The sequence below is a fragment of the Crocodylus porosus genome, unplaced genomic scaffold (assembly GCF_001723895.1).
Source record: "Crocodylus porosus isolate Cpor-Errol unplaced genomic scaffold, CroPor_comp1, whole genome shotgun sequence".
In the NCBI taxonomy this organism is placed as follows: Eukaryota; Metazoa; Chordata; order Crocodylia; family Crocodylidae; genus Crocodylus; species Crocodylus porosus.
Window position 1 is genome coordinate 16,249,780 of NW_017728928.1, and position 25,059 is coordinate 16,274,838.

A 25,059-nucleotide genomic window follows, 5' to 3' on the forward strand; every position below is an offset into this window, starting at 1 on the left:
AATATGTTATAGTAGGTGTTTGACTTTTAGTGTATGATTTGGTTTTTTCCTGGTTCTAAGATGGCAACCCCTCCCCCCAAAGGAGTATTTCCAGGGGGCAAGGAGAGGGACTTCTGGTGGCAAAGGTCAGGGTGGGACTTCCAGTCCCAAGATAGCGCCTACGGGGCAGGGCACCTGTCCAGGGGCAGGGCTACCCACACAGCCCTCAACAGTTCACCAAGCCTTCTTAAGCAGCCCACCACCCAAAATAATTGCCCACCCCTGGTATAAGGGAACACATTGGGTTCTTCAGTAGCACTACCTCTTTACATAATATTTGTGTCTTCACTGAATTGATTCATTTTTAGCTACCTACTTTGTGGATCTCTACTTATGGATTATAGAAAGCTTCTTATACCTTCTCCCAGTGGGCACTGTGTCCTCATACTGGGCAACTGGATGAAGTTGGAGCCCTGAGTGCATTACTTCTTAATACCACTGCTTCTTAAAGCAGTTACCGCACATCCTGAAACTCAAAAAACATGACAGCTTTTAATTGTGTGTAGAGCAGTGGTCAGCAACTTTTTAGGTTGCTGGCTGGAGTGACCCAGATCAGGTCAGAGGTGGAAAGAAGGCACTAGGACCTGGCTGCCACCACTTTGTTTCTCCCACTGTTGTTTTTCCGTCCCCACATGCTGAAGTCCTGCATCCATGAGCCGTTTAAATGGCCGTGGGGGCTGAATCCAGCCCATAGATTGTCTGCCGACCCCAGGTGTAGAGACTCCATCTTGCACTAATAGAGGCATTCCAACAATAGGATATGTGACTGGGTGACTGAACTTCAGTTGCTTGGGTCTCTGGTTCTGAAAAAGTAGAAATCATACATGTGTTCTTATTTATTTTATTTTAAACAAATTCACCACTTTGTTTTCATTGCAGTTTTGAGTAATCAGTTCCTTTTGTAAATGTCTTAATTCACTTTCTGTAGTGTGTATGAAGTTTCGCTGATGATTTTAGCAACTGTTATCTGAAGTAATCAAACCTTACCATCTTTCATCTCAAAATATCTTACTGGTACCTCTCTCTTTTTCTTCCTGCAGCTGAAGATACCCAGTTTGTTCTGTGACATGGAGATCATTCCTGCTCTCCTCCATGGTGATCTATGGGGAGGAAACGTAGCTGAGGATGACTCTGGCCCAATTATCTTTGACCCTGCTTCCTTCTATGGTCATTCAGAGTATGAACTTGCAATAGCTGGGATGTTTGGTGGTTTCAACAGCTCTTTTTACTCTGCCTACCATAGTAAAATTCCCAAAGCTCCGGGCTTTGAGAAACGACTTAAGTTGTATCAGCTTTTCCACTACATGAACCACTGGAACCATTTTGGCACAGGGTACAGAGGATCCTCTCTCAGTATCATGAGAAACCTGGTGAAATGACTTCCCTCTCAAGCACAGTATCTCACTCCCTGCCTGGAAAGCTCTGCGTTTCTTGGTGATGCAACTGAAGTCATAAGAGCATTAAATAGATCCTTGACCCTTGCCCTCTTTGCACAACTAAAGATCTAGAATTGATGGGTTACAGTGGATCCCAAGAGTGACATTTCAGTCTTGTCGTCTTAAGATACCTGTTGCAGGAATAGTTCTAGCGAGCTTTCCAAGGAAGTAGTTAATTCCAGAGTTACATGAAAAGGCTGACACAGCAAAACTGATGGCACACACTTCAGTTGAGGCAGAATTAATTAGAAAAAAACACTTGAGTTCAAGTATTTTGGAAGAAAGTGAGGGGACCAGATGTGCCTCAGAGCAGAGTATGTATCATTAAGTATACCCACCAGCACATAACTGAAAAAATCAGTAGGAGAGTCTCTTTCTTTAGGTATTTATGCAAATGCCTGCAAGTCACAGACTGGTTGTTCTAGTTCTTGCTAGCTTGCTCAGATTCTTTTCAGCTGTGCATTCCTAGCCTTCTGTACCAAATCAGTAGGGACGCCTATACACGAACGCAGAGGCTGCTCCAACACATTGGATTTCCAGCGCGTCAGATTAATCGAGTCTGCTGAAGCGTGGCAATTGCCATGCTCCAGAAGCCTCCTGCATCTTCTGTGTCAGCGTCCCCGCACTTAAAAATGGTAGTGGGGGCTCTTGAACTAAAGCTCGTAGAAGAAGCTTTAGTTCAAGTCCCCCAGCTGCCATTTTTAAGTGCAGAGATGCTGATACAGAAGCCACAGTGGTGCTTTAATTAGAGCAGCTCTTGTTGCATGTGTAAAAGCACCCTCTGATGTTAACATGGAACCAAAGAAGGGGACCACGGAAGTGTTTGTGCGATGGTCAGTGTTAGTATAGTTCTGCAGTACTGAGTAGACTCCTCTGCCAAGTTTATTACAGTGCACTATAAAGGGACCTTTCAAACGTTCCAGCTATTTTCAGAGATTTTTATTGGGTTTGTTGGCATGCCTGTAAGTGCCCCTCTCTGTGAGTCAAGCAGCTTCCAGCTGGAGTTTCTCAGAGCTGTCAAGAATTTGATTTTTGAGGGAAGCTGTTGTAACGTGGAATTTCTTCAAACAGGGCTAGCACTGCATGTAGGCATCCTCAGAGGAGGTACTGTGCACTGGTATACATGTTTTACTTGATGTTTATTGCTATTAGTATCATCACCCCTGCTAAAAATAAGGCAAGGTAGTGCCCTCAGATCAGTGGGTGATTTTCACATGAATTTCCCTTAATTCATACTACTGATGCCATAAAGTCAGTCTTATTTCTGAGAGCCCCCAAAACTGTACCTTTTAGCTGGTGGTACTTAGGCACTCAAGGCCAAAAATAGGTAAAATTTGGACTACATGCATATAAAGATAAACTGTCCCCTAATCACCATGTCACTAAAGTATCTTAAATTAAAGCATTATGTTGCAGAATCCTAGTTGTTCTGGGTGCCTTCAGGATAGTAACACTGTAGCAGTAGCTCTGCTGTTTTAGGTTTGGGCTTCCCATGATATTCTGACACCAGGACACAAGGTAGGTGAGACAAACATAGTTTGTAACAAGTATATTCAATATTTTGGAGTGACTTTATTGAGCTAAAATGTTGTTTCACTGGATCTGGTTTGGTTTGCTGAATTTTTCTGACTACTGGTTTTGCAGTGTGTGTTGATATGAATTGGGAGCAATTTTGCAATCAACATTAATATCTCCCCAACTCTACTACTTGTTTCATTGCTAATTAATTACTGGCTAGCAAACCTAGACCTTCCTTAATAGCATAGTTTTTAATCCTATCCTGCTGTCTAAATATAATTTTCCTAATATATAGGAAAATAAAATATTAGCCTCCTAATTATTGTTGTCTGTCTCTTTGTACCAGTGGATTACAGTTTCCTTTTATTTCTGCCCTAACATGTTTGATGTTGAAATTGCCTCCTGAATCAGGAGAGGGGTAGTGAATGCTGGAGGGTTTTGCATAGTAGACCTGGTTAGATCCTCCAATCTTTAAATCATTTTTCAAGGTCAAAAAAATACATTTGGCACTTCTAGGTTGAACCAGATTGGAGATTCAGTTACAAAAGTTAATTGTTTGGGGGAGGGGGGGTTTCAAATGTGAACTCGAAGAAAATTTTGGAACCACCCAAAACTAAATCTAGAATTAAACTCCATGGGAAAGTTTCACCTTGGTATTGGAGATTATGTACAATTCCAGGAAGATTAACTTCTTCCAGGAGAAGGTAATGTGAAGAGATTAAAAACTAGGCTTATAATGGAGAGAAGTACAACCCTTAATGTGAACCAAATATCAAACCTCTCTGGCAAGTCTGGAAGGAAGTTTCACATGAGGGATGTGTTACTATGCCCCAGTGTTAAAAACGAACAGTGAGAAGGTTTATTACTATACCTGGGAGCGCTGGGCATGGATCAGAATGCTACTAAACTAGGAGCTACACGAACACAAGACAAAAGATGGTCCTTTCTCCGTAAGTATAATAGAAGGTAACATAACACAGGCCAACTAAGAAGGCAGTGTAAGAAGTTGATAAAAGCACTAGCTTCTGACAGGTTTTTCTAAATGCCATTTGCCACCCAGTTCCCAAATGAATGACTGGTGTAGCTGTTATTGGCAAATGTGCACGTTATCTTCAGACTTACATGGTTGCTAAACAAGAACAAACACAGCAAGGACTGGCCAAATCTAGCTGGCAGCAGACTTCTAACCACCAAGATTATGTGCTTCTCTTGTTAAAGGCCATCCCTTAATAAGTGGGCAAAGGGTTAAATGATGTCTTCTGGGCAACCTGACTGGGAAGGGTATTTTATTTATAGAGTATTAAAAATAGGCTTGTGGTTTTGAATGCTAGGCTGAGGTGCTATGTCAGTATCACTGATATTCACATTGTGAAGTTACACAAGGACTCAAACCAAATGTCTGTTTGAAAAAAAACAACAACCCTGTGGTACAGATGGCTTTTAACTATTTATAACTATTTTTGTATCATTTCTATTTTTAGGTAGGGTTTACAAGAGCATTGTCCATATTTTATGCCCATAGAAGACAAAAGTACAGTTAGGTCAGTGTTGAGTGCCTATGATTTCATGACTCTGGTCACTGCCCTGTGGCCTCATGAGGATGATTTCCTTTTATTTCCTACAAAAGAAAAATATATTGTAATACATATCGGTGAGTTACCAAGTTTCTGACTGAAATCTTCCAGCTATGAACCCACACACTGAAGTTCAGCATAAAGGTATGCTGAATTATCTGACTCCTGATATTTTTTTTAGATAATTATTTATACAAGCTCACTGGGTTGAGAGAGGATTTCATGATAGAAAATCCATATTCATGCATCAGACACCAGCTTTTCTAAAAATATTAGGTACCTAGTTTTTTTCTCCTATTGACCAATTCAAAATGTTGAGTGGAGGGTTTTTTAATTTATTTCATGTAATGTCTAACATTCAAAGGAAAAAGGAGATCAGCTAGAATGAGGATGGAAATAGCAAATTGAGAGACAGTTGTATAGTTTTATGTCTGTTATCTAAACTTGCTTTCAGGAATGCAGAACAAATCCCCAATGCCACAATTAAAAAAGATCTCTGCAAGTTCCAACTGGTGGGGGTATGAGATCAGTTTTCTAAAGGTATCAATTTATAGTTGTAGTGTGTGTGTAAAAGTGGATGGGAATAAAGAACAAAATGTGCTCGCATGTGAGTCATATATTCATACAGAGAAAATATTTTCCTTGCTCAAAGTCACAAAAAGATCAAAGGAAATAATCTGTTGCTCATGCTCCTGAATATATCTTTCTTGGTAATGCATTTAACTTTGCATTTAAAACAATTCTTCTCAAATCTGCGATTGGTTTTTTTTTCTTCTCTGACTTGCACATACAACTGGAAGACATTTTTGACCCAAAGACCGGATGTTTTGTTCAGTTTCTCATACTTCAAAAACAAATGCAAACTCAAATGAAAACTCTTTTACAAAAGATCATTTTAAATATAAACACGGATTATGTATCCAGAGTAGTGGAGGCCTCAATTTTTGACTTGCTAAAAATATTCTAAAGGGAATTACAAGTATAATAGACTGGGGGCAAACACATACATCAAGAAGCTGAATCCTGCAAAGGGGTCTATACAGGGGTACTATAAGTACCTCTGAATCAACCAGGGTTCTTGATTCAGAGGTACTTATAATACCCTGCATATATGTGTGTATGTGTATTTATAAATAACCAGACACGTTTCTAATATAAACCAGGTTCACATTATATATATATATAGTGTATCTATTATAATAAACCAAGTTATATGTATATCTGCCCTGCCTTATGAATGCTCTTTCTATCAGGAATGCTGACAAAACTGTAACCCTGTTTTGTAAGTACTGTAATGATGTGGATGTGTTTAGTATCCTCTCATGATCACTGACTTCAATGGAACTGCATCTAGTTTTCAGTGGTGACGCTCAGAATTAAGTACTAAAGCCCTATTCAGAAACAAAAAGACATGAATCATTTCCCTGGTTGTGTAGGTTCGGCTTTTGTGTGATGCATACATACTACCTTTAACCATTTTTTACAGTGGATTGCATTCTGCTATCTCTGCTGTCACCAAGTAACATTTTTCCTCCTTCTTAAGTGAAGTCCCCAACATGAGTGAGGTTGGCAGAATTTTGCTGACTATAATTGGCAAGTTCATTTAGAGCTGTTCCAATCTAAGAAGATCTATACAAAAGTAAACAGCCAACCCCCACAGTGTATGTAATTTAAATATTAAGTACTGCTATTTTGAGTTTCAAAATCAAAAATCTAAAATGCAAAGGAAAGCAGAGTCTAAACAAATGTTGTTGCTTTATGTTTTATAGCAACATTCAGAAAATATAATGTTTTTGACATTCAGTAAAATTTTATTTTTGTAACATGGAGTGGCACTGAAGATTGGTCTACACATGACCAGATTCAGTTCTCACTTATTCAGATTCAATTCCACTGTCTTCAGGTTGACCCATTATTTGTAGTCCAATCTTATAAAATGTTATACCATTGAATCACTGTTGCCCAAAATATGCCTGCTTCTGTTTTCTCTCTTAACTATAATAATGCATGCAGTTAATTTATTATCTTTTATACTAAAGAAAGCTTAGCTGTTTTTTCCTTCCCACAATTACCAAACACTTAGGTGCTATAAAGCATGTAAGCTTATAAATGTCTGAAAAGGCTACTTAACTAGAAAGCATTAAAGCTCAGTTAAGAGTCACAAAAGAAAAGGTTTAAATATTTAAAATACTATTCACATTTTTAATGTCCTTTTCACTGCACTCAGCACATACATAAGCTATGTGTCTACACAGCTAATTAAAACATACAGCGCTGTGTTCTCTCTTGAACAAACTAGTGTGGCTTATCCAGTACATATCAGACAGTAAAATGACTGCTTTTGCTACTGCTTATAAATGCCAAGCAACGTGAAAGAGAGAGATACCCAGGCTTTAGTTAGCTGGGGATTTGGGACAGGAGTGGTATCAATGTTATGAATGTCATTCCTGTGATAAAGGTTTTTCAAGAAAAATATTTCCCAAAGGCGACTTGACTCTGGTTTCGTTAATCTTTTTTATAACTGCACACACACGTTCAGTTCTTCCAAAAGAAAAACTTACCTGCCAAAACAAGAGCCAAAGAACCAGAAAGAAGCAGCTTGTATTTTTGTTGTTCAGTGACTCCCCTCCAGAAGATAGGTTTGGGGCCTGGGAGTCCAGCAACACTCCAATAAATATCCTTACTGCTCACTTAATTTTCATTGTTTAATTTTCTTATCCTTTGTGATCTGGCCATGGTGCTGAATTGCTTGTGAGAAAAGTGGTTATTTTCAGACACTTTTATTACTTAAAATCCAATCTGGGGCATTTATGAATTGTTTTATTTCCAGTGGTTGACATAAGGATGGTGGAAACTGCTTGATATAAAACAGCAGCACCTAAACTTGATAACAGCAGATGAACCTTTCTCCTTTATGGCACCAATTAGTGACAGCCTGGCTTGGAGCAAATGAAAATCTTTATCATCTCATGACTGTTTCACAACCTGTGTGAGAATATTGGGTTATCTCCATCCAGTTACTTGTGGGCAGCTGCCCACCACATAAGGCTGCACCACAGTAGTTGGAAGCCTTCTCAAGAGAGAAGCCAGTGGTTATTGGATTATGAATATGGAGAATAAAGTTCAGAATATGCCTGATGCTCAGTAATATTAGTTTGAATTAACTGTGACCATCACTTTCTTTGCCATAACTAATCTGTGGATAGAGAGAGAATTTCAGTATGCATCTTCTCACTGGACATAGTCCAAAATATTCTATTAATTTTACATTTATGATTCCTGTTTTTTCCCCATTGTAATTGCACTGTGTTTTTTCCCCCTTCAAGTTGCTTACTCAGTTTATTTCCAGAACTCTGTGGGCACTCTTCTTTCACAAGGGCACACTACTTCAGTTCTGAAATTCTCTCCAGGGCTCTGCAAGTTCTTTGCAAATCAAATAGACTGGCACTTTCTACTAGCTGCACTTCTTAACCAAATCTAACTGCCCAGTATCTGGGGTCTGAAAAACAAGATGTCCCAACCTTGGTTGAACTTTGTTCATTGAATATTCATCAGGTTGCTGTAGCTGCATTCACATACTTGGATCGTATTATTTCAAACTTCCCTGCTTAAAAGCATCTGCACGGGATTCAATCGCTGTTGCTATCACTTTGGCTTTTCTGTCCTATATTCCTTCCTCAAGTGGAATCTTATGATTCACTTGCTATAAGCTCTGAAATCCAGTGCTAACCTCCCCTCCCATCACATGCAAGATACACCAATACTTAAGCACACCCATTCCTAGGGCTCCCATTTGTGGAGGTTGGTTTGCAAAAGAACATTTCCAGAATATTTGAGAGCTGAAGCAAATAGAAACGGGCTTAGCAAAAGGATTTCTAAGAACAGTCACTATTTACTTCTGATAAAATAAAAGCTATACAGATCGAAGTATAATGTGGTTCCCCTGTATATGATTCTTTGTCTTGGTTTCCTCACCACTCTTGAGCATTATTTGGCATTCCAGTTTCTGTCTTTCCAGGATACCAAGTCCTGACTGCTGAGCTATGCTTCTCCAGCTTGTGGCCATTCATGGACTCTCACTCAGAGACTGCAGGCAATGTTGTTCTTCTTTGGCTAGTTCATCTGTCAAAAAGATTCATCGTCTGTGAAGGAACCTGTTTCCCTTGAGTTCCCCTTCCTTAACTTTTCAGATTCTGTGTTTTTAAAATCTCCTTTATCTTTGTTCTTCTTCTGGGATCAATTTTACTGCTCCAACACCTACATCCCCATAGATTAGATGGGTCTAGCTGATTTTCCTAGGCTTTACCCACCCCACAGTTCCATAGGGGGTCTCTTTGAAATAGGAGCTAACTGGGTTAATGACAATCCTAGTGTCCCTGCCTGGGAAAGACAGGACACCAGTCCTCATGGCAGCCTGGCAGGTGCTGGGTTCTACATGCACAGAGGCATTTAGGGATACGGTTGTTTTGTAATCAACCAGAATTCATACTTTCTGTAGGGTCAAGTTTCCCAAACTATCAAAAAAGCTGTAGAATTGTATTGGCCCCAAGTACATATGTCTTTAAGAATAACTAGTGAATGCTATGGCCTGAATTCAATCCTGGCAGTCTGCACTGAACAATTTAATTCTAGAGAATATAAATTATTGACCAGGTTGAACACTAGCCTGCCTTAAATAACTACTCCATAATTTTGAACAAGTAATTTCTACTGTCCATGTCTGCTAGGTGAGTCCCAGGACTGAAACATTTGGGATTGCTGCACCTCTCAGAGTTGATACATAGACCTGAAATAGTTATAGATGTTGGGGCTTGGCATTTAAGTTGATTGGTAGAGCCATGCTGAGGCCCAGTACTGGAATGGCAGAGGATGCTGCACAACATCATTTAGATGCATTAATATATTTGAGGACAAATCAAGCAGGGGACACCTTGCTCAGTACCTGAGCCATTCTTAGTTTAATCCAGTAGTCTCAGATTACAATAGTAATGTGCAAAACTTCATCTAATTTAAACAACAATGGCAAAAGTAATTACTTGTGGCAGGTTTGTAAACAGGAGGAGAAGGAAATAAGTGTCCCATGGCTTTTCTGTACCGTTTCTAGCTGACAATTCTGTGGGGAGCCTAGGCCATGAGAAGTATTGGAGCTCACCTTCATAGCAATCTGGTGGCAGTAACTATCACAATTCCTGTTCTTTTCTATTAACTACTGGTACATCATTTTTCCTGGCTATGCAAAAGTGACCTAGGAAGAGGTAGAAAGACAGGGACATATGCCAGTTCTTCATGACTACTGAAGATCTCAGGTCTTGGATAGAAACTTGAATTATAACAGTTCTTCCATTCCTTGGAGAACTAGAGAACTTCCATTTCAGGGTGGAATTCAAGGAGCCCATTTCCAAATATAACAAAACTATGTGGATAAAGTCAGCTCTTTTCCAGCAGCACTAATTGCTCTTTAGCCTTCACTGATCCCCAGAAATACTTATTACTCATTATGTAAACTGTTGTAAAGAGAGAGAAACACGTGAAGACATAGGCAAGTGCTGAGGCAGCAGGATCCAGAGAGTTATTAGTGGGATGGATGACAACACGTGTCAGCAATATGTGGAGTTGAGAACTAGGGTGTTTTTCACAGACTGCAACTTTATAGGACCTAGTACTATTGATCAGACCAGCTCTGTTGACTCTGGTGGCATTTAAAATTTAGAAAAAAAACTCTGGCATCAGAGCAATTATAATACTCTGCACCTTTAATCTGAGGATGGCAATGCATTTTACACCTATAAAGTAATTAAATCTTACTTCCCCATGAAGTAAGCAATTCACCATCCCTTACATTACAAGCTGGTGAAAGGAGTTTCAGAGTAGCTAAATGACTTATTAAGGTTCCATAGAAACTTAGCAGAAGGACCAGAATCAGAATTGGGAATCTGTGGGCTGCTGCTTTGACTACACCGCTGGTCTGACAGCATCCAATCCCGAACGTTTCCTGTAAAGTGCTGAATAGCCTCAATTCTCATTGACTTTAAGAGAACTTAAGGCATTTAACTCAACTTGAAGGAGAGAGCAATCTCTTAATTGATTTTAATGGAAGCAAGATCAAACTCTGCGGAAGGAAAGGAGATCTATCAGTAATGTCTCAGTTGAAGCATGTGGATTACTAGTCCATACAAAGCAACTGTGAACGGGGAAAGATCACTGCTTTTCAAATAGCTCTGCTGACTTTGTTACATAGTCTACATTGTGCATTACATTGTGCCCCAAAGGTTCATTATGCTGGTCTTAAACAATTACAACGCTCTGCAGCACCAGTAAATCACAAGCAGACTCATGTTGTTGTATTTAGGCTCCCTCTAGCGACTAGCTTAAACTTTATCTCTGTGGTACTCATGTGAACACAGAGGTTAAAAAAATGAAATTGGTCCAAACTACAAATACCAGAAGCTCTCAGGACAGCTATGGAAGGACCCCGGGATAGGACTCCCAAATAATTTGGTTCTAAATCTCTATATATTAAATAAAAGCTTTAATATTCCAAAATAAACATTTATGAGAATGATCTACTGAGTTGATGTTTCTGTCAGCTTTTGTTTTTCTCTTTGCTGTGTGACAATTTCCATCTGTCAGCAAAGTGACAGGAAGAGAAGGACCCAGACCTTTCAACCTGATTTGCAGTGCATTTAACAGGAAACAGCTGCACCAGTCTGGGATTTACCATGGAAAAGATCCTGAAAGCTGAACTGAAGACTTCCCTTCTCAAGGCATTTGGCAGCTCTGGAGGAGGGTGCATTAGCCAAGGCCAGAGCTATGAAACCGACAGTGGGCGAGTGTTTGTTAAAATCAATCACAAGCCTCAGGTTAATACTGACAGACTTTTAGCTGATAATGTTGATGCTTATAGAGAGCAGTGGGTTTGTTTAGTTGCCTGCAGATGCTTGCTGAGGATTGTAAATGGTGTGTTTTCTAGCTTCAGATGTTTTTCTCTCTTTAAGAACTGAAATATTTTATGGCAATGCTTAACACATCAGACTTGGTTAATAATATATTTAATGCTACTGTAAAGCAACTTGAGGTTCCTTAATCATAGAATGTGTAATAGAATTGACCTGGTGGCATAAAAAGCAGAGTAGACAGCTGTTGCCTTAGTGCTTAAAATGTGGAATAATCACTTGGCACTGGAGCAGCTGGCATCCTGGTAGTGACTGCTCTCGTATAAAGGTTGAGACCCGTGACTTGCCACTTGGAGAGCTTTCTGAGGATTCTTTCAGTGGGAGAGGGTGTGACTCAACAAACCCATGGGTTTCCTGAGATGTGCAGAGCTCTTGAGCATCTGTATTGCCTCCTGATGCCATGGAGACAGCTCCTGCGTCTGATGTGCTCTTAAAAGCTTCTCTATATGTCATCACCCGTCAAGACCCTTTAAGAGACCTCTTTCACCTGGTGCAGTGGGAGCTGAAGTAAGGTAGTACTGACAATATTGGAAATGTTTGAAGGACAGGCTGCTCTCTAAACTCTAGCAACTCTCATCCTGGTCCCTTTCTACCAGCACAGCCTTAATCCCACAGGATCCCCCGCCTTCCTTGCATTGATCTCTCCTCCTGGATCTTCTTAATTTTTGCTGCCATCTACTACAGAGGTGGAGGCAAGTATAGAGTCCTAGAATCAGTGGACTGGAAGGGACCTTGAAGATCATCAAGTCTGGTCCCCTGCCGTAGGCAGGAGGTTAATGAGCTCAAACTTGCTCAATGAGGTGCTTATCCAACCTCCTCTTGAACACCTCCAAGGATGGTAACTTCACCGCCTCTGCCAGGAGTGTGTTCCAGGTTCTAGTTACCCTTATGAAAAGAAGTTTTTCCTTATGTCCAGTCTAAATCTTCTCTCTATTAGTTTGTGTCCATTAGTCCTTGTCCTCCCAAGGGATGCCTTCATGAAGAGTTGCTCCCCCAGATCTTGGTGCTCCCCCTGACATACTTGTAGTAGCCCTTTCTGTTGTAGACAAGACCTCATATTTAAATAAGTTGAATGATTATCTCTATTGTGTTTTAAAAAAGGAGAGAAGATTAGTACCCTAATTGATAAGGAGTAGTCTTTTCAGCATGTATCTGACTGAGGCATTGCCACTTACTTGGTGGTATCTATCTGATTTCTGGAATGGCTTCCCAGAATATCAGTTAGGATCTTTTTCTTATTTTTTGCATAAATCTAGAATAATGCATGAATAAATAAATAACTCAAATGGTTGGTGGTAAGGTAGAACTGGAAATAGGGTTTGAACTGTAACCTTATCTCTAAGCATCCTATCATTTTTTGAAAGCTTGCATCCAAATGTGGCTTTTTTTGCCTGAACAAAAACAACTGTTCCATTTACAATTGAAAGGTGAACTTTTAAGACAAAATATGTGAGACAGTGAAAAGCAGAAGCACAGAGGAGCTGAAGGAGTTCTAGTGTAGTGGGAGACAGTGTGACTGCTCTACCACTTCTTACTGTCTGATTTATAATACAGACTGTTCCAGGATCTATTGTTAGGCAAGCAGTGTTAGCGTTTCATTTTTAGAGGCTTTGTTAGAAAAACAGAAAGATTTAGGAGGAGAGATAGAAAGGAACCCTTCTAAATGGGCATTGCTTCTGTCACATAGCAAAGCTTTTTAAAGTAGTTGATGAAGTATTGCCATGTTTGAAAGTTTAACTAGGTATATGAGAAAGCTAAGTCATACAACCCAATAGCTTAGAGCAGTGATTCTTAACTAGGGTGCCACAGCACCCTAGTGTTCTTTGAGAGCCTTTCAATGTCATGCAGTGTCATGCAATATTAGTACTGTTAGGTGCTCAAACTTGATTCACAAGATAAACCCAGAGAGTTTAAATGGGAATTCAGTGTTAAAAATACTATGAGTGCCTGTAGATATGTGGGGAACCTGCTCCAACACACTGTAATTACAACATATGGGAGCGGATTCAATCAAGTGTGCTGGAGTGTGCTTATTGGGGTGCTCTAGCAGCCTTCACATCTCATTTATTCAATGTCCCCATGCTTCAAAATGGTGGCAGGGGCACTTTAGCTACAGCTTTATTTAAAGCAACCTGGTGCCATTTTGAAGTGCAGGATGCTGAATACATGAGACACTGTGGGCACCTTAATTAGAGTGGCTTAAAGTGTTCCCCACCGCCTACCCCCTGGAGCACATGTAAAGATGCCTTATGAGTGTTAAAAATACTGAGACCTGTTGTGGTCTTCTGGAGTTTTTTGTGCAAAAAATAGCTCTACTACTTTTCTGTAGTCAAAAATGAGTGAAAACAAAAAGTGACCATTTTTGAGAAGTGTCCTGAATCTAAGAAGCGGTGCCTCAAGTCTAAAAAGGTTGAGGACCAATGCCCTAGTATTACCAATGGTTCTGTGCATATACAGAAATTATTAAATCAGCTTTCAGCTGATTGCTATAAAGATGCAACTCAATCAAAGTTAAAAAATCCTTTAAAGTTCATTGAAATATAATGAGGAAATATCTTCAGGTTATGTATAAAGCTGATTTATTCTTCATGTTTCTTTAAAGAAAAATTGCTCTTTTTAGGGCTGTCAGTTTATCGCAGTTAACTTACATGATTAAAACAAAAACAAATTAATGTGTTATATTTTTATATAACGCATACATCATTTTGACAAGCAGAGCAGACCAGCTCTGGACCAGCTGGAACCTGTGCACATAGCCCTGACCCTGGTCTGCCCTGTGCCTGCTCCAGACTCACCCATCTGCACTAAGCAGCAGTAGGGGCCTGGCAGAAACTGCTACTTGGCACAAGGGAAAAGCAGCCCCTCTCCCTTACCGCTGCTGAGCCATTCTTGCCATAGCTGCACAGAGCCTGTACCCAGGCTGCCCTGTGGCTCCTCTCTGCTGTCATCACCACAGCCTTTGGGCAGTGCAGAGAAGCCGCAGGGCAGCCTGGGCACGGGCTCCGGGCAGCTGGAGCAAGAAGAGCTCAGCAGTGGTGAGGAGGAAGGACTGCTTTTTTTCTGCGCTAAGCAGCAGCTTCTGCCTGGCCTCTGCCACTGCTCAGTTTGGGCAGGTGAGTTTGAAGCAGGTGCAGGGCAGGTCAGGTTTGGGGCTGTTCACACAGGCTCTAGGTGGTCCACTCCGGTGAGTCTGGAGCAGGCATGGGGTGGGGCTCGGGCTATGCCTTTTTGGTTGTGGTGAGGAGTTGCAGGGCACATGAACAGCAAGGATTTGGGTGGGGGACTGCTGACTATTGTTTAACTATGCAATTAGAATTGCAATTAATTGCAACGTTTTTTAACCTCATAAATCGCTATTAATTTTTTAAATTTCTGTCAGCTCTAATCTTTTTATAACTCAGTCAACCTAAAAATTAAATCCAAAATTATATTTCACATGATTTCTCTGTCTTCCTTACTAGTGCTCTAACCTTCAGTCTATTGCATATAAGCAGGCCCCAATTTTGCCCAATCACAATTAGTAGTAGGATCATGACCTAAATGCTATTTGTAGTCTTTACTCAGGCAAAGTTTCCACTGATGTACATGGAGATTGTCAGAATAAGGAGTAGGCTTGAACAAACAACCATTCCCAAAACAGGCATTGCACTTTGTTCTTCTGTACTTAGGATACTAGTTCAGGGCTTGGAAGACCAGGGTTTATGTTCCTGCTATTTCATAGTCTTTTTGTGACTTTGGTCTAGTCACTTTTTCTCTCTTTGACTTACTTTTCTGCTTTAAAAGTCCCCTATCTCAGAGGGCTGCTGTGAGGGTAAATAAGTTAAAAGACTGAGGTATTCAAATAAGTCAGTAGACTTTATCTATCTATTACAGAGTCTTGTAAGTACTTAAGATAGATAAACCTTTTTTTCTTTTCCTATTGAAATAGAATAAAATAGTACAAAATGCGGAGACATTTCTGTTTTCAAACCCTGAAATCAGATATGTAGCAAGCATCTGCAGATGTTTAAACAGAAGAAAATGTGAAGAAGAAAATGCAAGGATAGAGATCTGTATTCAGAATTATTTTTGAATTGGAAAATGCTACTTTTTCAGGCTGTACTTGGGCTTTACTGTGAGTAAATAAAAATGGAGCAGAGAATTTCTCTGCAAATTTGTAAGTCAGTTTGTCAGAAACTGATAAACCTAGTTTATCTAATTCTGAAACATACTGTTAGAAACTGTTGGGAAGAGTAACAATATAATTATGAACATGAAACTGTTCAGAAATAAACTACTGGAGAATGCTTGTGCTTAAATCTTCCTTTTGTGGCTGGCCTGGTCTGTCAAACCAATCTGTTATTTACAGTTTAAGGATTTAATCCTTTACTTCTAGTAGTTTGTGTTTTTGGTTATTAGGTTTTAACCTCACCAAAAACTATGGGGGCCATAGTATATAGTCAAACGTTTGGTACATGTACGTGCTTTAAGAGTTTACCATGCAAAGTTGTATATTGTGTTGTAATGTAGAAGATTTGCAAGAAAAATAAATACCTATATATGTATATCTATCGATCGATTGATCAATGTCTGTCTGTCTGTCTATCTATCTAAAGTAATTAAACAATCATTCTGAATGTAACTTGCTAATTTGCTGCTACACTTTATGATTAAGGGGGAATAAATGTGCTGATTTCACAATCCCCTCTCCCTCATGTGCCCCCCACACCCCGAAGGAACCCATGAAGACCAAAATAAGTGATATTCTTGTATTGACAGGCAAGAAAAATGTTTGAAGGTGAAATGGCAAGTTTGGAGGCTATTCAAAAGACCAACACCCTGAGAGTACCTCAGCCCATTAAAGTGATTGACCTGCCTGGAGGAGGTGCAATGTTTGTCATGGAGCACCTGAAGATGAGGAACCTTAGCAAGTATGCGTGAATTTCATACTGCTCTTTTACTGCAATATTTAGAGTTGCCTGCTTATACTTCAGGTCCATCAATAAGACTCTTTTCAGCAAGTGATATCTTGGTCTTGGAGACATTAAAATCAATGGTCAAACTTCTGGGCATAATTCCCTGCTGGTATACTTTCATTTGCTTCAATGGAGTTATGCCAGTAGAGAATGACCCGTTAAAAATGCCAGCAAAATATTCCACATTATTCATATACCTGCCAGAACTCTGAAAATTTCCCCCCTCTTTTACCTTTATCTATCATATACTGAAAACTTTAGTGTGAGCTCTGCTGGCAGGAAACAGCCCATGTCATATACATTTTCTCAGGTAATTAACTTGTCTCTGGATGCTTCTCATTGCCTACAGTCATGCCAACCTGTTTCAGCACTCCCTTTTCTTTTTAAATGGCTGCCTGATTCATACACTTGTTTCCTGCCATTGCTGGTCTTAATTTTTCAGAGAATGTTCTTAAAGATATGTTTTCAATGCATAGTAACATGTTCAGTTTTTTGTCTTTGATCTTAAGGTATTCTGCAAAGCTTGGGGAGCAGGTAGCAGATCTTCACCTTTACAACCAAAAACTTGGAGAAAAATTAAAGAAGGAAGGAAACACAATCGGTAGAGTATAGATTTTCTGGACTAATAGAACACTGGTATCATAGCTTTTGAATGTGATACCGTGTTTAATACATATGACATTATAATCCTTATGAGTAGAAAAAAACTGTATAAAAGAAACATTAATTGGTAAGACACCACCTACATGTACATGTGTGTTAATTTGTACTTTATATATAAAAATATTACATATAAGGATTATATGGTATATATGTGCATGTGTGTGTATATAATAATGTGAATATATGTGTAATCCTTTCATCCATGAAAGACCAAACTGAAAAAGTTTTTTAACTCTTTACTTTCCCTCTGGTTTGTTAAATAAAATACCTGCTGACATTATAATTTAAATAAATAAAGAAGATTTCTATTGGTTTTAGGTTTGCTTTTTTTTTACACAGACTCAAAATTTGTGTCAAATTAATCTCTCAGTGCCTTTTAAAACTTTTAGCCTTCCTGGAGTCACAAGATACAAACCAGTGAGATTATTTTTAACTAACATTAAAACAAGATCCTATTAAAAATGCCCACAGGTCAAAAACAGGTAACTTGTTATATAATGTGTAAGACCAGTTTATAAAGCATGCACAGATGCTAGAGATGATATTTTACAACTTATGTTTACAGTAAATACAGTGCACTTTTTATTAAAAGAATTACTAATTATTCAACAAATGTTTGAGCTTGTTTGATAGAGGAGCTCTAGTTTTATTTACAGAATACACTGCAAAGATAATTCAGTAGGATCCTAATCCAGTTTCTACTGGAGTCAGCAGAAAACTTTTAATTTAACAAGCTGGAAAGAAAAAATTACTTTTTTTGTTTGATATCTACAGTTTCACAAACAGTTAATTACTTATGTTTTGTAAAGTTTTCTGTCTAATACGGTCAGAGCTTGATTTATAAACCTGTGGCTGTTACACAGTTCAGGACCGGAGACAGAAATCACGTGTTCACAACCCTGATGTAATCAATCTTTTTGTTGATAAAGGTGCAGGGCGTGCTCAGCCTCACTATGTGGATAAATTTGGATTCCATACAGCAACATGCTGTGGCTATATACCACAGGTAAGCCCCAGATCTATGAAAGTTATTACATGGTAAAATCGGGAATTAATTCTACATTATGCAGAGGTGCCGAGTACATGGGGGAGCCAAGGGCCCTGGCTCCCTTCAGGAAGAGTGCTGTCACCTGAAATGCATAAAACTTTCCACATGTCCATCATCTTAGGGCCCCCTTCCCTGGCAAAAATACAAGTTGGCACCTATGACAGGGAAGTGACTTGTTTTATTCGTAATACATTGTTATGATAACTGTTTTTGTTCTTGCCATTTCATTCTGATCTTACAAGTTAAGTATTTTTCCTCCTTCAACTTATGAAAATCTGGGGTGTGTTTTTTTTCATTATGGGAGGGGAGGCAAAAGCCCCCCTCCCAACATGTCCTGGAATCCTGCCCGACGAGCCCTGATGCTCACCGCAGGGACCGGGAGAACACACCGATGCAGGCTCGGCAGTTCTGCAGCTACCTGAGCCTGCGAATCGGAGAGCCCTGAGGGCAGGGCCTAAAACCAGCGTGGGGGCAGCTGGGGAAACACCCAGCTGCTCGGAGGTAGCGGAGAATGCCGTTAGGGAGAGACGGGCGGCAGAGCCGCGTAGGAGCAGCGGAGCTGGGCATGGGACAAGAAGCCCCAGCATCCACCAGGAAACCCAGGTAAGGAAAACCACAGGTCAAGGCTCGGGGAGCTGAAGTTGGCCGGAAGGGCATGGCAGGGAGAAGGAGGTCGTTCCCATCATCATGAGTGAAGACCAGGCTGCGCTGGAGCATTCAGTTACCCTGGGGAAGGGCAGTGAGCGATGGCAAGACCAAGCGGGCAGCTGGGTGAAGAAGGAGGAGCAGGCAGCAACTGACCCAGAGCCCGGTGGGGAAGAGGTGACTTCCACCAGGTGATGGGAGCAGGAGTGATGAACTCCTAGCCTGCTGGTCCCTGGGAAAAGTAACCGGAGGGACAGATGAAGATTCATTCGTCCATCCCAGGGAGGTAAAGGGGTCCCGGGGAGCCAGAGTCCCATTATACTTCATTGGCAGACACCGAATGTTTTTGCCTTGAGTGAAGACGCTTCTAAGTTATCGTTACCAGATGGGGCATGTTTTAGTTATCTGGAGCAATTGATGACCAAACATGTCCGACCCTACTCGCGTGGGCCTCGGGGGTGAGAAGTGATCATCCCGGGGAAGATTACAGGGAGCAGAGCCCTCCCAGGGCATGGATGTGGGAAGGGTGGGGTAAAGGGGAGGTTTGGAGCCCCACGAAGAAAGACCAGGGTCAAGTCCCCTTTTGGGACCACCGACAGTGAACTGCCTCCCCATCAATCAACATAAAAGGCATGGCAGGCGAGTAGGGGCAGCACTCAGAACCATCTAGGTGGCCCCAGGGTGTGGTCTCATCCTAATGTTGGTGGGGAAGAAGGCGCCAGCCAGGAAGGGGCCGAAGCCTTACAACACCTACCAGCGACATTCATGAACAGGTCTTTTAACTTTCTGACTGATGAGGTTTTGTTCTTAATTAAAAACATGTAAAAGATATCTTTAAAAAGTCTCATTCAATATACAGTCTTGTCTCATTCATTGAGTATAGGTCACCTGTACTTAAAGTGAGTATCCTGTGAAAAAATAGTAGATGACTATGTAAATAAAGAATACATCATAACACACATAAATAAGGAAGTGAACAAATGTTACATGGATTACCTTAATTTTGGCATTCCTTAACCTTTGAATGCTTAATTATCTCATTGTAATAATGCTATTTCAATGTAGCCTCTTCATGTGTGCAAATACCACTAGGGTTATTAAAACACCACTGAAATAGAGCCACCTCTGAGACAGCTATTTCACAGTAGACCGTAAGCCTATGTAGCCGTTTTGGAGAGGAAGTGAAATTTTACAGGTTCTCTACTTTGTAGGATACTTGATAGAATATGGATGCCATCATAAATCATTTTTTTCCCCCAGCATCTCTTCTCAGTTCTAAATGGGTGAATTTTACCAGTGGTAAGACACATGCAGCCCTTAAATCCCTCTAAAAACTTCAGAGCATGCTTTCTGCAGTGCCTGACCCTTTGGTTAACTCTGCACAGGACTGAATTTTCAGTCAAACTATTTAATTGAGCAGACTTTTGAGAAGGGCTTTGCAGGCCACTGGTTGTTCACAAATGACAGTTTGAGACTCAATATGCAATGTCATGCATACGTTATATGAAATGTCAGGGGGAATTTTGGGATGTAGACTTTAATTATCTCAGAGCTAACATAACCAGAGGCAACATAATGTGATTAAAGGGTTAGGACACCTCAGTGACTGGAAATGTCCAGAGCTTTTGTTTTATATCTCATATGGAAGACAGAGCCTCTGTTAGTGTGGGTATGGTATGAAGTACACCTCTAAGAAAATGATCAACAAAACATCAAGTAGCATTTCTTAGATTCACAGATTGTTAGGTGCTGGAAGGGACCTCGCAAGATTCTTGGGTCCAGCCCCCCTGCACCAGGCAGGAAAGACAACTGGTGTTAGGTGACCCCAGCAAGGTGACTGTCTAGTCTCCTCTTGAAGATTTCTAGGGTAGGTGACTGCACCACCTCTGGAGGGAGCTTATTCCACAGTCTGGAGACCCTGACTGTGAAGAAGTTTTTCCTAATGTTAAATCTAAAATGGTCTTCGAGGAGTTTGTGGCCATTACTCCTGGTTTTCCCCAAGGGTGCCCTGGTGAACAGTTGTTTGCTGAGCTCTTGATGTATTCCCCTGATGTAGCGGTAGCTGCTACCAAGTCCCCTCTCAGCCTTATCTTTTTTGGGCTGAAGAGTCCCAGGTGCCTCAGCCTTTCCTTGCATTGCTTGTCTTGCAAGTCTCTGATCATACAAGTGGCTCTTTTCTGGACTCTCTCAAGCTTTTCCACGTCTTTGTTGAAACATGGTGCCAAGAACCGGACACAGTACTCCAGCTGTGGTCTCACCAATGCCAAGTAAAGTGGAAGAAACACTTCCTTGGTTTTGCTTGAGATGCATCAATGCACCTCAAATTTTAAGTTTTTCTTGTAAGAGTACAAGGATCAAACAGGCCTTTCCCCTGCCAAGAACACGGGTAGCATGGCTGCCAGGTATAGTATCAGAAGTACAAGTATACAGAGATGTCATGTTGAAAAAGATTAAGTATATGTTATTGTACTGTTTCTCTTAAAGTGATCCTAATTTCCTGGACTATGATATTTTATTTGCCAGGTGAATGAATGGCAGAGTGATTGGCCTACTTTCTTTATCCGGTACCGACTCCAAGCTCAAATGGATTTGATTGAGAAAGATTATGGAGACAGAGAAGCAAGAGAACTGTGGTCACAACTTAAAGTAGGAAAAATTAAAATGTGTCTAACAGAAATAAGAGATCTGTCATATCTATAAAAAACATACATTATGCATATTTCAAAGGCATTTATTTCAAACTATTTTTACAAAAAACATTTTTTTATTTTAGTGAACAAAACTAACATCACTGATGGTTTGGGTGTCCAAGCTAAATGAGTAGGGCATGCCTTACTATACAAGCCTTTTGAATTGGGTGCAAATTCAATAGGTGCATTCAATCCTGGCATTCAGGTGTACTTCAGGCACCACCTACTAATGACCAGCTTGTATATTATCTTTGAAAAGTTACAATTTAAGTGAAGGAATATTTAGCAGTATTAATATATGGGACACTTGTATGTCAGCTACATCTGTAGACCTGGTTGTCTCCTACAGTTAGAATGGGGTCAGATTCTTGTGTTTGTGTTCCAGCTCTGCCACTGACATGCTTAATGACCTTTGCCAAAATACTTAGCTACTCTCTTAGTTCCCCATCTATGCAATGGGTCTTTGTGTTGGATAAATTACCAACGCATGGGTTCAGCATAATATATAGATAACTGAGGCAAACGTAGCAGCTTACATGAAAATCACTCTTATTCATTTACACCATACACACCATTCACACCAAGTCACCTATCTGCGGCACTTGGAGTTGCACTGCGGTGGCCAGTCGCAGGCTTCTTTAAGGCGATGTTTAGTAGAGAGGGGCGCCAGCTTCAATTCTCTTGATGTGCAGACAGGCTGGTGTTGCTGGTTAAGGCATCCATCCCGGGTCAGCCTTCACTGCCCTTTGATCTCCATGGGGCAGACTTTGACCTGTTGCAATTATCCAGCTATCAATTATACACCCACAGCACCCATACACCCCCCCCCATCCTTATTGTTTTTTTTCCTGCAAAATGGAAATACATGTAAAATGGCAGCTTAGCATAAAGATAACCGAAGCATGGATATAATATATTCTAGAACATATTCTAACGTGCAAACTAGAAGACTAATTAACAATTGGAAAATGTCTTGTGGTCTAGGACTGAAGGACAAGGAAAGTATTTGTTGCTATAATAAAAAAGCATTTCATAATATGCTGTGTAAATCTTGGACCTTCCACATTTTTACAGAACAGGAATGAAATAATTTCATTTTGAAATTTATGGGATCTGAAAGGTTATTGGCTTCAGCCCATTCAGAAATTACTGCTATGAACTGTAAAATAATTTGTAGTTGAAAATCATCTTGTTACAAAGATTTCACTTGTATATGAGAGTATTTTGTTTTACATGAGAGTAATTTTATTGGTATTGTAAAAGTCACTGAGCATGTCAGTGGCAGAGCTGGAACACACAAAAAAGAGGAAATGCCTTTTTGTGTACCTTCACCTATGATATGATTGAACTTTAATTCAGGGGAAGGAAAAATAAAAATGTAATCAGGTGGTTGCTTGTTTGGTTTGTTGTCAGAAATAATCGCACACATAGTCATTTGCTCACTCACTCACTTGGTCTCTGGCAGCAGTTCAGGAGGTATATCAAAATGTTGGTAATGAGAGTTGCTTTCTTTTTAGTACTGTTCCAGTGAAGGCAAAACACTATTTTTCTTGTGATAGCTGACATGATCAATGCTTAGAATCAATATGGCAATATTGGATGCAAGTATTAATGATTAAATGATGCATTAAACCACCTGGAGCAAATCAGAATTATTTCCGATTAACACCACAGACCAACTCCTGCCCTTATACACTTCAATGAGAAAACAGCCTCATGATGATTGAAGATAGACAATAATTTTGATTAATTCTGGTTTTTACCTTATGTAACCCTATAATTTTTATTCTGGTGAAGTTATAGATTTGTACTTGTTTGTTTATGCTCTTTTTAGGTGAAGATTCCTGAGATATTCTGTGATGTGGAGATTGTTCCTGCTCTCCTTCATGGGGACCTCTGGGCTGGAAATGTAGCTGAGGATGACTCTGGTCCCATTATCATTGATCCTGCTTCTTTTTATGGCCATTCAGAATTTGAGTTAGCAATTGCTGGGATGTTTGGTGGCTTTAGCAGCTCTTTCTTCTCTGCCTATCACAGTAAAATCCCTAAAGCTCCAGGGTTTGAGAAGCGAAACAAATTGTACCAGCTCTTTAATTATATAAACCACTGGAACCACTTTGGGACAGGGTACAGGGGGTCTACCTTAAATGTAATGAGAAAGCTCTTAAAATAACCATGTAGAGAGTATTTCTCAAACAAAATCTCACATGGCATCAGAGTAATTCAGATTCCCTACTTGTTGACAGTAACACAAGCAAGGACAAGTGAAACACTGCTAAGAAACTACACAGCAGACATTAAAGGTTAAGGTGGTATATGTACACTTTTGAGCCCCACTAAACGCTTGCAGTAGTTGTGTAATTTATGTATTACTGACTAATTCACTAGCACATTACTCATAGACTGGGGAGGTAAAAATTGTGTACAGCCTGTTGTTATGATGGTGACCAGGTCTGAACAGAGGTCTGATTTATAGCCTAATCTCACCTCCATTGGCTATCCCACATCTACCTAGGTTTCTGCTTTCCCACTCATTTTCCCACTCTTACTGCTGCCCTGTAAGCAGCTCCTTGTTCAGTAGTGAGATTCTGATACTGAAAATTATCATTTCCTTTCCTTCTTTAAGATATCATTTCCTTTTCTTCTTTAGTCTTCTACTTTTGTCTCCTTCCTCTGTTCTTTTTTCCCCCTACAAGTCTTTCAATGTTTTTTCTCCTTCTCTTCTGAAGGTTCTGGTCCAGTAACTATGGGAGTCAATCAGAGTCTTTTTGGCTTTAACACTAATCACACTACACTGTGCAATTCTGTATGAAACAATTTCTTACATTTATGTTAATTAAAAATACTTCTGATTTTTTTTTTTTTTTTTTTTTTTTTAACTCTACTCTCTACAAGAAAAAAGGCAGTTAAATTAATACTCCCTAAAAGTAGGTTCACTGTACCAGAGATTGATGAAAATACATTTGGTTTAAATCAACCGTTAAAAAACACATCAAACCCCTCTCTACACTATAATAATCCTGGGTGTCTGAGAACAATAAATCAGCAATGAAGGATGCATGTTGATTGGTGTTTGATAAATGTTAAAGTTATACAGAATTGGTGTATTGCAGACAAAGCCAGGCTAGTGCTTCATTGCTGATTTACTGATATGACAAAGTCAGAATGTTTGGGTTAAAAAGTTACTAATTTTGATTATTCCTGCTTAGAATCCCTTGATTCTGCTTTTTTGACGTTTGATTCTTTTTTAAAAACAAATTCTCATTGATTTTGTTTTCTTTAAAAAACAAAACAAATGTAGGGTCAGCAGCTCAACAGTGTGAGCAGCAGTACAAAAAGTAATCAATCTACTTAAATAACTAAATGGGAATTAAGAAAATAATTATAGCTGTAATCTCACAAATTCATATTTTAGTAAGCAACTGTACTTGCAGAATCATAGTCATGTTTTAGACTGTGATGAGTTTTAATGACCAATAAGCAAAAACATTTGGTCCAAAATGCCAAATACATTTTGCCAGTTTTGTTTTAGCTTTAA

The 25,059-nt window shown here is 39.8% G+C and overlaps 2 protein-coding genes across 4 annotated transcripts in view; both read left to right on the top strand.

Moving 5' to 3' along the window:
- LOC109315144 (ketosamine-3-kinase-like) overlaps positions 1–2,059 on the top strand; it is a 9,175-nt gene extending 7,116 nt beyond the window's left edge. For all 3 annotated transcript variants that reach the window (XM_019542709.1, XM_019542710.1, XM_019542711.1), the window contains exon 6: positions 1,080–2,059. In XM_019542709.1, the coding sequence (XP_019398254.1) occupies positions 1,080–1,418 (339 nt within the window). In that variant the 3' untranslated portion in view covers positions 1,419–2,059. The remainder of the gene's footprint in view (positions 1–1,079) is intronic.
- A 9,174-nt stretch (positions 2,060–11,233) lies between these two features.
- Positions 11,234–24,172, top strand: LOC109315150 (fructosamine-3-kinase-like). Its single transcript, XM_019542724.1, has 6 exons — positions 11,234–11,427; positions 16,279–16,430; positions 16,985–17,076; positions 18,068–18,144; positions 21,355–21,477; positions 23,356–24,172. Exons 1-6 carry the CDS (start codon positions 11,287–11,289, stop codon positions 23,692–23,694), a joined length of 924 nt encoding a protein of 307 aa, XP_019398269.1. The 5' UTR covers positions 11,234–11,286; the 3' UTR covers positions 23,695–24,172.
- The last annotated feature ends 887 nt before the right edge of the window (positions 24,173–25,059 follow it).

What these genes read in the sequence shown, in the direction of transcription:
- LOC109315150 (XM_019542724.1), top strand. Translation starts at nt 11,287, where the DNA reads ATGGAAAAGATCCTGAAAGCTGAACTGAAGACTTCCCTTCTCAAGGCA. An exon ending in AAATCAATCACAAGCCTCAG is followed by an intron (nt 11,428 to 16,278) that starts GTTAATACTGAC and finishes TTGTATTGACAG; the next exon opens with GCAAGAAAAATGTTTGAAGG. An exon ending in GCTGTGGCTATATACCACAG is followed by an intron (nt 18,145 to 21,354) that starts GTAAGCCCCAGA and finishes TTTATTTGCCAG; the next exon opens with GTGAATGAATGGCAGAGTGA.